The sequence below is a fragment of the Nymphaea colorata genome, chromosome 9, assembly GCF_008831285.2.
Source record: "Nymphaea colorata isolate Beijing-Zhang1983 chromosome 9, ASM883128v2, whole genome shotgun sequence".
NCBI classification, from domain to species: Eukaryota; Viridiplantae; Streptophyta; class Magnoliopsida; order Nymphaeales; family Nymphaeaceae; genus Nymphaea; species Nymphaea colorata.
The window spans coordinates 2077891-2090117 of NC_045146.1; the positions used below are offsets into that span (position 1 = coordinate 2077891).

At 40.3% G+C, this 12227-nt stretch overlaps 2 protein-coding genes across 3 annotated transcripts; both read right to left on the bottom strand.

The window, feature by feature from the left end:
• Nucleotides 1-53: 53 nt before the first annotated feature.
• On the bottom strand, nt 54-4500 carry LOC116259808 (probable zinc metallopeptidase EGY3, chloroplastic). The gene is made up of 6 exons (XM_031637737.2): nt 3073-4500; nt 2777-2974; nt 2463-2687; nt 1172-1410; nt 925-1079; nt 54-476 (listed from the first exon to the last, which is right to left on the bottom strand). Exons 1-6 carry the CDS (start codon nt 3583-3585, stop codon nt 121-123), a joined length of 1686 nt encoding a protein of 561 aa, XP_031493597.1. The 5' UTR covers nt 3586-4500; the 3' UTR covers nt 54-120.
• A 1216-nt stretch (nt 4501-5716) lies between these two features.
• Nucleotides 5717-11601, bottom strand: LOC116260762 (PTI1-like tyrosine-protein kinase 3). Of its 2 annotated transcripts, none has more exons than XM_031639234.2 (8): nt 11441-11601; nt 10036-10210; nt 8736-8986; nt 8488-8614; nt 8135-8408; nt 7371-7503; nt 7186-7272; nt 5717-6187 (listed from the first exon to the last, which is right to left on the bottom strand). In XM_031639234.2, exons 2-8 carry the CDS (start codon nt 10127-10129, stop codon nt 6047-6049), a joined length of 1107 nt encoding a protein of 368 aa, XP_031495094.1. In that variant the 5' UTR covers nt 10130-10210; nt 11441-11601; the 3' UTR covers nt 5717-6046. The 2 variants fall into 2 exon arrangements, with proteins under 2 accessions (XP_031495094.1, XP_031495093.1); XM_031639233.2 differs by lacking the exon at nt 11441-11601 and adding an exon at nt 10626-11377.
• Nucleotides 11602-12227: the final 626 nt, after the last annotated feature.

The following is a 12227-nucleotide window of genomic DNA, read 5'->3' on the forward strand; positions in this document are numbered from 1 at the left end:
GCCAAGCTTTTCCACCGCATAAATAATCAAATGAATTGTTATTAACAACAGAAGATTTAACAGTTGCCACGACGTATTTTCATCGGAATAACAATAAAATACACAAGCATTCAGCTATATTTACATATCTCCTCTGAAAAACGGTTGGTTTAAGAAGGAACTCGAGAAGGTGCCTCCACCATTGGGGAAGAGAGTGAGGAAGCAAATAACAGCCAGTACCAGGCCCCAACCGTACCTGTCATCTCCTATAGGTGTGATTTCATCCTTTGCAGGTATTTCTTCACCACCTCTGAAGAAGGTTGCAAACAAGCCCCATGCCAAGCAAAGCACACTGCCAGTAAGCCCACCTATGCCCAACAGCAGTGATGTTGCAAAGGACAATGTTGCCGCCACATTTCGCCCAAACAGAGCTTGAGCTATTCGACCACCTTCAAGTCGTCCGCAAGGTAGAAGATTCAAAGAAGTCACCACCATTCCTAAAGAAAGATCAGAACCGTAAACCATTTGGCCCCGTAATGGTGATCAGGAACCTTAAGGCCTCCATCGATTATTGCCTTGGATATCTGAACTCAGGCAATTCTAAATCCTAGGATTTGAGATACTCTAGACTGCAACTAACTCTATCTACCTTCCTTTCCTTCTAAACTCAGTTCGGAGGTCCATGCTTGGAAAATGCCCGACCCAATGTGGGTTATGCAAATTTCAAGAAGCGACAGTCAGGTTGATATTGATTAGCAAAATCTAGATTGAACAAAGAAAATGTCCCCTCAGTCTTTCTCCTAGTCAGACATGCTGGTGGATGCAGCATTGATGACAAAATCACATCAATCTGATTCTGCATTTCGTTCAGTTGGGTCCGCGTATAATTTCCTAGCACTTGGTCGACCATGAGCCTTCACGTTTTGAAACGAGTAATCCACTTACCTAAAAGACCAGCAAAAGCAAGGGGATCAACAGGCACACCAAGTCCTTCAACAGCATTAGGCAGAACATTCCCCAGATCATCTGAGTAAGGACCGATCACGAACTCGATAAAAGAAAGCAATGGGTTGCTATAGAAGAACTGTGGCCTTATGTACCTGTCAAAAGCCAGAAAGAATTCATATGTACTTGTCAGCTGTTAAGAAGCATGGTGGGACAATTTTGTTCACAGATAAGTTAGGTAGCCTACAAGGCATTGTCGCCTCCATTAAAGCTTCCATCAGCCACGAAAGCAGAAATTGCCAGAGCCAGGGATGTCAAATAAGCACTTGCAGTACGTGCAACAGGAATGTCAAAAAGGGCCTTCTTGTTAGGCAAAAGGGACTCATAATTGTTCATAACACCCAGGCAACCCGTCCAATTGGATGGTACAAGAAAGGATGGGCTCAGGTCTACTCCATAGCTAGCCGCTGTTATTCTTGTTGCAATCTGTTTTGGCAAAAAAATGAAATGTTGAATAAATAGAATAGAATACAAAGGAGCATGACTTTTGCCTGTATTAGATCATGGAATACGAACAAAATATGAGCACTCTATAGGAACAACATTCTTCTGGTTCTTCTTGTTTTATTCTTCTTCTCCTCCTTTTGAGGTCTGGTGCACCGTTCTTCTTCTGGTGGTGTTCTTCACCACATTTTGATATTTTTCTTCTATTTTTGTGCACTACAACTTTTTGTTCAACTTTGTTAATACCATGTTTTAAAAATTTAATCATGTTATGATATGTTTAATTTTTTATCATGTTGCACTTGTTTCATTGTTATACAGTCAACATTTTTCAAAAGTGTTTCAGCTTTGCTAACAGCTTTTAACATTTAATAGTTCTTCAGGTAGTCTCTTTTTTGGGTTGAAGTTGCCTGATGCTGCCTCGTCTCATTGAGGCTCAGGTTCCTCCATTAGGCGCAGCAGAGTCAAGCATCCCAACGATCCTATTTGGTGAGATTTGACGGCTATAAAACAGTCAACTGAAAAACATAACTTACATTTACTTTTGAAAACGATCTGCACGTGCATGTTCCTATACTCAACATGTACGTATAATAATAAAAATATGCATATTGAACAGCACATACGTTGTCCCTGTGAATCTTGACATGATTTTGCCTCAGTATAATTTTCGTTCTGACAAGTTGCTGTAACTTAGTGGACATAAGGTACGAGGGAAATTTTAAATCAAGCAGAAAGACTGTCAAATATTCTTTAAAATTGTTCTGAAGGCCTTTACGATTAGAAAAAGAATGGCTGACAATATCTGACCACAATGGTCCCATTTCCGCTGCTGACTAAGCGCCCAGCAGAATTATTCTGCATTACTGCAATAACATGGAACTATCTGACGGAGTTCACAAATAAAAAAACGAATGTAATATTATCTGATCACCATGGTCGCATTTATGGCTATAATCAAGCACATGCAGATTATACTGCAGTGTAGCAGGTAGTTTTTATGAGTGTAAGGGATGAGACAGTTGGGGACTTACCTCAGAAACCACTAAAATAGTCAGGAAACCACCAAAAAGAGGAAGCACATTAGCAACATAGTCCTCAAAAGTAGCGTCGGGCTTGAGGAAGAAGCCGCTCATTAATGCAATAGTTCCAAAAGTTGCAACAGATAAGGCGATGGCGCTAACATATCCCCATGGAGTGCTCAGCTTCGTGGTCTCAAATTGAAGATCAATCTCAACTTTGGGTTGCACCATGCACACCTAAGCCATTGGAAAAAGGTAAGAAATTTTGGACGAAACGTAGTGGGGAACCCCAAAAAGAAATTCTAACCAAGAACTTTCCACTTCACCTGCTTCTTTATGTCACCTGCTTCCTCTTGCATCAACCACACAACTACTTCTCTCCCTGCTGCTTCTGATAACTTCTTTTCCAATTTGGGGATGGCCTCCTCTGGGGGTTTCCTCAAATTACCAATGAAGATTCCACCATCTCCAAACCGCCGAACATCAACAGCAAAGAATGTATCAAAACCAAAGCAGCTCTTCAGCTAAAAACATAAAGAAACAGAAATTCAAGATTCAGGGCAAAACAAACAACTGGAAGTAAGGAAGAACAACATGAAAATTTTGACATTCTAAAGCTTGCCTTGTTAAGGTCTAAGGCTTTGAAAGTTTCTTGTGCCTTTTCTAAGCTCTCTCTCTCTTTCTCAACACTGTCACGAAGAACATTGGAGAAGAATCTGCCTACAGGATTACTATTTGTTTCGTTGCTGAGTTCCTTGAGTTTCCTCTCAGCTCGCTTCTTCTCAAGCTTGATAGCTGCTTCAACGGAAGGACTACCCATAAATCTCTTGAATTCTTCATCGACCTTCCAGTCCACCTCTTCCGTGTTCTGCGGTTCTTCTCCAGTTTCTACCGAAGAGTTCCCTTCAGTTTCACCCTCAATGGGGTCTGAAATTGTGGAAACTGTAGGGGCTTGAGATTGTTCCTCATGATCTTGATCCGAAAATCTGACATAGGTTCTTCTTGAGCAACTGGAAAATGGAAGATTTGACACAGGTTTCTTCTGAATGGCACATGGGTAGCTCGAAGGAATGCGTTTGATGAATTGGGTTTTGAAGGGGCATGGCGAAGAAGCGAAAATCGACAACACCACCATTTTTACCTGAAGAGCAGGAAACAAATTGAAGCGGATACTCCATCGGACTCGAGATCGGATTGATATTTGACCAGCGGGAAGAGGCCTCTAGAAATGGCGGGATGTTTCTAAAGATGGAGCAAGGTAAGTGGAAGCGAGAGGATACCAAAGGCCATCTCCCTCTGGGCACCACGTGTCTAAGCAGTAGACCCTACCTCCTTCCCCACCCCCTCCTCCTCCCTCTCTGTCTCTCTTTTCTTCTGCATAGAAATCGCAAGATAACACGCGAATATGAACAACCAATAAGGTGGTCGTGCAAATTGCAAGCAGAAACAGAGCAGTCCAAATTCAGAGGAACGCTCCGGAAGGCAAAGAAAATTTACAGATGATGAGTCCCTGGCTGATCCTATCAACGCATGCAGGCCACACACTTCATTGCTTATAAATGCGCAGGAAAATATCCGGCAGTTTTCATCTTCCCAGTACAAGCATCTCAAAAACACGCATGGAAGAGCCATCTGTACATGTGACCAAACTCTGAAAGCAACCTGAGCAAACTCGATCGTCTCCTGGTGCTCTCACCCGCTGCTCAACAAAAAGTTCGCACAAAGGCACCTCACAGATCAGTACAGAGGAAAACGAACAACTTAAGTATTTTGTGCTTTCTACCGTCTTTCTTTCACCTCCAGCCTCAACTTGCCTGCCGACAAAAGCAAAAGCATTGCGACTCTGGTGTAAATGCTCGAAGGCAGCATAAGATTTCCAGCAATATCTGGTTCAATCTCAAAAAAACTACTGTCTGTGATCATGCGCAAAAACCGAAACTGCCATGAGTTCGACAGGTACTCAGCAGGGCGCCCCTAACCTTGGTCATTAATGGTTTTGAAAGTGTCAGGCCTTTTAGAAATTGAAGAGAGATCGTCCATGTTTCCCTTTCAACTGAGGGTTCAATTGGCCGATTGGAATTAAATAGATGTCTGGTTGGGCGTGACCATATTCATTTCAAGTATTGGGCAGCGCCAATTTTCTGTAAGCAAGGTAAGTTCAGGTCCAGTTAGTCAGCATAAGCCTCCTCATATTGAACGGAGATCAGGAGCCTAGTCTGATCTGTATCAGCTGAACATCGAAACGATACTGGTCGTCGTGGTCAATAGTACGCGTTTTTTCTTTCGTTGAGAAGCTGATAAGCGGGTTGTCTTTGTTTTGAAGCATCGAGGCATCAACTTTCAATGCTTAAAAAAAAAAAAGCTACCAACACATAAGTTGAAATGTACAGGAGATGACAGCCTCGACAACGAAAACAATCCATGTATCATAGGGAGACTAGATTGGGTGGACACTGCAACCATCAGCCAGGTGGTAGATCTGTCCCATTCACCTAATAATACATTTAAAGAGTTCAGAATTTAGGTTTTTTTTTTAAATGCATCCGTATGTAATCAATAAGTTGCGAAAGCAAATTATACTCTGAAAATCAGTTTATTTGGGCCTGTAGTTGCATGTAAGATTCTATAAGTCATGAAACCTTTTAATCTTCTGCCCTAAAAAAATTGAAAAAATTTAGTTGATGTCAAAATAAAAAGTTATATACAACTATAATGACTAATGCCAAAGTTTTATTTTGTGTCTAAAATAAAGCAACTCCTACATGCAGTCAGAAATAAAATCGCTATGTTGAGCGACATGGCCCGAGATGAGTGAGGAGAGGGAGGGGGCTTAAACTCTCGCTCGGACGACTGCTATATCATTTTATATTTTATATTTTGTAAAGTAGAATTTGTATCATATTATTTTATATTTTGAAAAGTGGAATTTGTACTTTTCAAAATATAAAAATTAATTTTTTTTACTGATTAACGTTTTGTCAGAAGATGGTGCCCTCGTGTCCAATCATTAAATATAAAAGGTTTCAACTTTACGTGTCCGAGCAATTTAGACAGCTGGAGAGTGTTGAAAAGAATGGGCACTTGTAAACGTGGTCGTCAATCACTCATATTCAGCCTTGTTTAATATGATAACATGCAAGCAACAACGCCTCGTCCTTTACAAGGGCTCATCGTCCACATAGCCGTTGGTATTGTCAGGAAGAAGAAAAGTAACGGAGAAGGTGCTTTAGAAAAGATCGAGGGAGGGCCGAATCACACAGCCGACATGAAGAATCTAAATATCATAGGAAAATAAGAGCTAAAATACAGAATGAGCATATACACCATTACACCATTTAAATCAAATCAACCAGATCATTCCTGTTACAATCCAAACTCATGGCCACTCTGGTGCAGGCAACACAAACCGCCTGCAACAAGACTCAAAAGTAGAAAAACATGTACAAAGACTGAAATTTGGACAAAGCATGAGGAATTTAGAGGCCTGGGGAAGAGACAGAACCCAGGTGAAACAGAACCTTCAAGACATAAAAAACAGCACGGAATGGCACGAAACCATATGGGAGGCGCAAATTCACGGAACATCAGCTTGACATTTATGGACCAGCTGTAGGTGGAGGTGGTGCAGCTGATTGAGGCCTCGGCACGAGAAGTGGCTGCAGTGCCTTAACAACAATGCTCATGTTTGGTCGAAACTCCGCCTCGTACTGCACACATAATGCTGCCACAGCTGCTAACTGCAGTGCATATTTGAATTAGGACTCTCAAATCTAGTGAACACTGCAAAGGAAACAGGTGCATGCATGCAGGAAAGCCAAAGCAGCATTGATGGTTTATGCATAATTCACAAAGTAAAATTAAGTATAATTCAGGATACTAGGGAAAATACAGACAAATTTTCACAAACCATCTACCATAAAAAGCACCCGCCAAGTCGAAACTCCATTTGCGTTGCAGGAATGGATAATTTCGTTGAGAGAGCTTACCAACGGAATGATCAAGTTGGAATAAAAACAAACACATGCACGACATGATAAAAATTAGGTTAATCCAATGAGCATAACTTTTCAAATCACTGTGTTCAGGAATTCAGATGAAAGTCTCACCTAATGAACAAGTTTTTAATGACAAGTTGACAACACTCACAATTTCAAATCAAGAACTAGAACAAATGATGTTAATTTTTATGCGAAGATGAATGTGAAGGTAAAAACATTCAAAATGAAAAACGCACCCAGTTCTTTGCCAGGGGTCCAATAGCTTGGATAAGGAAGGGAAGAGTCAAAGTGGTCGCAGAACAGATACTTTTTCGCTACCAGTAACCCTCTAATTAGAGCCCCATAGCCCTCTAATTAGAGCCCCGATGGCCATTTAACTGTTTTAACCTTATGTACAAGCAGATCCACTCCACTATGAAGGATCCAGTTTACACATACACGTGGCCCATGATTATTTATGTGGACCAAACTAAGCCAGTAATTTGTCAAAGACAAAGCAATTTGTGCAGAATGCAGCGACAAGGAAGAACACATATATCTAAAACTGCTCGTCCATCATATGTGCAATATGATTGGGAATGATTGCTTTTGAGTCAAGTCCTAAAGAAATGTATGATTGCTCAATCTAGTTGCTTTTAAAGGATAAGACAATTTATGCAGAAATCAAAGGCAAGGAACACAACTAGTGTGCAAGACTCAGAGAGAGAGAGAGAGAGAGAGAGAGAGAGAGAGAGAACCTTAGCAATTCCTTTTGCAGGATATTCTCCCTTCAGCCTTGGATCTACACATTGTTTCACCTTATCCTCACTCAGCCTGGGAGTCGCCTAAACCAATTGAAGGAAACAACTCTTAGTTCAATTCTGGCGACAATGATGCTTGCTGTAAGATAACACTGATTTTGAGATAGATTCAAGGTACCCACCCAGGTAACGAGGCTTTGTTGCCCTCGTGGCATGGTATGATCCACTGGTTTTCTGCCAGTTAGAAGCTCAAGAAGAACAACTCCAAAGCTGTATACATCACTTTTCTGGGTCAACTGACCTGTCATTGCATACCTGGAACAAGAAATAAAAGCCACATTAATATAACATCAAATTCTATACCATCCATTCACTTAAACATATATAAATCTACAGAAACACAAACATTAAACAAGTTTTAAACGATATAGATGTACAACACAAAATTTATGTGAATCTTCATGGCATTCCATCAGAAACAATATCTTTCTCAAGCACAAAATGGAGCAGACAATAGAAGCTTGATGAAGGAACTAAGAACAAATACCATTAATGCAAGAGCAGTTTAGCAGTAACTACTAACACATTAGACTATTTATGGACGTTGGTTATGACCATAAAGTTGAAACAGTGTGAAGAAGCAGCTTGCACACAACAAATGTGAAATTGCTGCATGCTTTCGGTTCTCTTTTGAATGCCAAGGAACAGCTTTCGTTAATGTGTCACAACAAGTGTCTGTAAATGCTGATTGGCAACAGGGATAGTTATGTCTCTTTTAGTTAAGCAACAACTTCAAAACATGGCTTACATACATCCTATTGTCTAATATTTAAAAGAAATTCAATCTCTTATACTACAAGATCCACTACATTAAAGAACCTGCATCACACTCAATGATTCAAGAAAACAAAGATAATGAAGTAAAATCATAGTACTGAAGAATTACTCTGGTGCATGATAGCCAAAGGTTCCCAACACTCGTGTGGAATGAAGGCGAGCAGCCATATCAGGTGCCTGATTTGAGAGATTGAAATCTGCAATTTTGGCTTTAAAGTCATCAAATAGGAGAACATTGCTAGATCTGATATCTCGATGTATTATAGAAGGCTGAACTTTCTCATGCAGGTATTCCAGGCCTCTTGCTGCATCAACAGCAATTTTTACTCGCTGCATCCAGTCAAGTGCAGGACCAGGTTGTGCGCCTTGCACTCCTTTTCGACCTGAAAATGAGAAAATGAGAAAATAGCCATCCTCATGCAGCAGCCTACCCAGATAAAGCATGAGGATTGTCAACCATACCATGCAAGATATCATGCAGAGAACCCATCGTGGCAAACTCATACGCTAAAACACGCAGATTCCCCTCCACACAGTAGCCAAGCAACTCAACAACATTGTCGTGCTTCAATCTTGAGACTGCAGAGACCTGCAATCAGCAATAAGCACATGATTAACTCTGACAGATAGAGCCTCAAATTACTCATGTCGCACAGTCTGAATTGTTAGTGAATGAATGAAAATCATTTAACATATGGGAAGACGCTAACCTGAGTCAAAAACTCTGTATTGGACTCTGGTTCATTTGAAACATCAAGCTTTTTTATTGCCACACCTTTGCCACTATCCAATGCTGCATAATAGACTCTGCCATATGATCCTTCACCAATTAAAGATTTTGTCCCAAAATTGTCAGTCTTTTCTTTCAGTTCAGCCAACGACAAGGCTGGTACGTCAATTGGTGGAATCTTTTGAGGTTCAGGCATGGCTTGGACAGATGGCTTTGAACCTTTTTGTATTCCTGAGAGGAAAAAAAAATGATATCCTTGAAATTTTGAAAGAGAATGTAGAATAGTAGATTAGTTTACAATGAGATGCTCAAGGGAAACTAACTTAAAACTTGTAGCATTTCTCAGATAATTATCATGGATAAAAAAATAACCCTCATGCCTCCCACCCCTCCAAAATCATTCTTATGTCCCTCTCCTTTTCTACATCAACTCATCAAGTGGCACCAATGCCAGCTTTTTTACTCATGTTAAAACCTAGGTTTATGGTGAAAACACCACTAGTTTCTCTTGTTAAGTGCATGTCTAGTTATCAGAGAAAGGTAAGTGAAAAAGGGAATGAGAAACATATGTCATATTCAAAGTTTGAAAGAAGGTCTCCAGAAAGACATGCAGACCTCACTTCAACGTAGTCTGAACTTAGAAACTTAGAGCTGCAAAGAAAAAATATGAACTATGCAGATGACAGTCCACATATGAAACGTAAAGCATTTCCAAATAACCAAATGAGACAGCTACTTTAGGTCCATAGCACATGGGTGACTTAAATCATATGCCCATTTATTTGCTGTACATATTCCCTAGTATCGCGTATATTCCTACTCTTAGATATACAATCACCGAGGAGGAAAAATGTAAAAAAACAAAGTAAAAAAAAAGATTTGGATACCATTTTCATGACAGGTTTATGCCTTGAAAACTGTTAGACAATTAACTTTACACTGTTTCCAATGCTGCAAATGGCAAACCATGACAGATGTGTGCTTTGCAAACTGTCGCATATCAGGGGACTCATCTGAAAGAATTTATACACCGTTATTATCTTCTAACTAGTACTGCAACTTCCATATAGCTGGCGTTCTGCTTGAAAAATGTCCAAAAGCACCCGTCTGTGTAAAGCTCTAAAATCATGTCCCACATATGCTCCAAAGAAGAGCTCATATTGTGAAGCATCAGACATTCAACCAACATTAGCTTGTAAGATCGAAAAAATTACAACAATTTGAGCAGTGGTTCACATAGAAGTACTTTCATGAATCAAACGATGGAGCAAGTTATATACCATCATAGGCATTCGTTGGGCTTCTTAGCAGATCATCATCATCAGCCCTATATGTATCATCCACATGACAACTACAACAGAGCCAACGCTTCATCCTGTATCTCCTCTTGAAGCGCCTTACCTCGTCAGGGTAGGAATCGTCCCTACATGCAATGAAGTGAGGACGTGCATATGCCTGAGAAAGAAGAATGGACACAATAACGTATGAGCACTTGCATACGATTGAGTACGTAATATAATTTAGTGTTGCTTAACTCCTAGACGACAAAATCGTAGAACACACAGGATGAAAATGCAACATATTAAATATAATCTGATAAAATGCAGATTCCCCGTTGTTACTAAATTACAAATAGTTCCACTAGATTGTCAAGCAAAAGATGGTGTCGAATTACATGCTACCATCTCAACCAAATCCAGCGGACAGAGTTTCCAGAATATAAAGCAAATTTCAACTTCTTTTTCAAATCCTTCAACTAAACATACAAGGAAAAACTCAGCCAAAGATTTACGACCACATGCTCAAAACGCGAAACTTATGATGGTTTTAAAACAAAGAAAAATCTAAGACAAATCCCCATAAGTCTCACCAACAAACCATGCCGCTGCGCGTTGTCCTCCATTTTAAGAATCACTGACCAAAGCAATCCAAACACGTTTGTCTTTCAGATCATACGAAGACAACAGGCTACCGCAAGGCAACCACGGAATAAAAAGAAGAAAGACGACGGATAGGTTCCAGAAACAAAACTAGACAAAGAATTGAAAGACCAAATTATGTCGAGAAGATCTCAATTACATCAAGTACCACACTCCACACATTTTGTACGAGATCCTTAGCAATGGATCTTCTTAAGAAAAAAAAAAAAACCAGTCGCCTTCAAAAACCACCAGAAAATCCAATTTTTTGGAAGACCAAGAAAACCATTAAGCTTAACACGGTTCCTCCCAAAGAGAAACGAACGAACACAACGGGGAAACCCAGAAAACCGAAATTCCGAAGGACAACCTTCACCTGAAATACCAATGAGAAATTAACAGATCGTATGAATATCCAACAGATGGAGGAAAAGGGTAAGGGAATACAACAACGGAGGAACCAACAAAAACGATCGGTTAAAAGAATTCTCTCTCTTTAACCAAAAATGCCGACGAAAAACAATAGATCGCCGAATTGGTTCCCGAGAGGAACCAAATTATCGACCACCAACAAAAGATCAAAACCAGAAACGGAGCTCCAACAAGCAAAAGAAGGAGAAGAAACCAAAAAAGAAGGAAAAAAATACAGAGAAGATAAGCTCCCCACGAAGAAAGAAGAACTTTTCAACGGAACCGAGGGGAGGGGGCCGTCTTCTAATATCTAAATCGGTATAAGAAGGGGAGAGAGCGAGAGAGAGATCCATGCCTGTATTTGCGGAGAAGGTCCTCTTCGATGGTGGTTTTCTCTTCTCCAACGTCGATAGTTTTCGAGCTTCGGTAGGAGAAAAGGGGAGGCGAGAGGAATCTGGGTGCCGTGGCAAGCTTGTTCGCGAGGTGGTGAGACTGCATAAAACGGAAGGGGCCAAAAAGCAAACGCAGCTAAAGAGGACGGGTACGTCCTGGGATATATGCGAAAGTGACCTGTCCTTGCCGAAATTCAATTTTTCTGCTTTTAATTAGTCGCGATCCGGTGAGGCTGCATCGCCGCGTGACGGAAATACCCCTAAAAGTTTCCATAAATTACACACGATCTATAATTGTATTATTTGTTACCAGATCCCCTTCGGATCCAGGTTGTCATGTTTGGACTTGCCCCGGTAACGGTTTGACTGATGTTCCTTGGAAACCGGGAGACATCTCAAACCGTGTTTGATGGTGTGTCTTTCTAAGTATCTTATTTTACTATTATGCATGGAAGTGGTAGTTAATTAAGGGATAAACTATTATGACATGTTCTTTATAAAGATAATTAATCTGGGGTTGATGGGTCTCCTACTAAATTATATATTGATGGGGACCCACTTGACCTTTTCCAATTTGAAAAACTTAAGAACAAAGCTATGACATGGTTGGTAGAGAAACGTTTGTTGGTGGAGAAAAGAAAATTGATTGGTTGAGTTTCAAACTTTTTCTGCTAGATGGGTTGAATGCATGCTGTTCTTTTTAGTAAAAAAGCAATGGGAAATCTTATATAAGGGTGCATCAAGATTGAG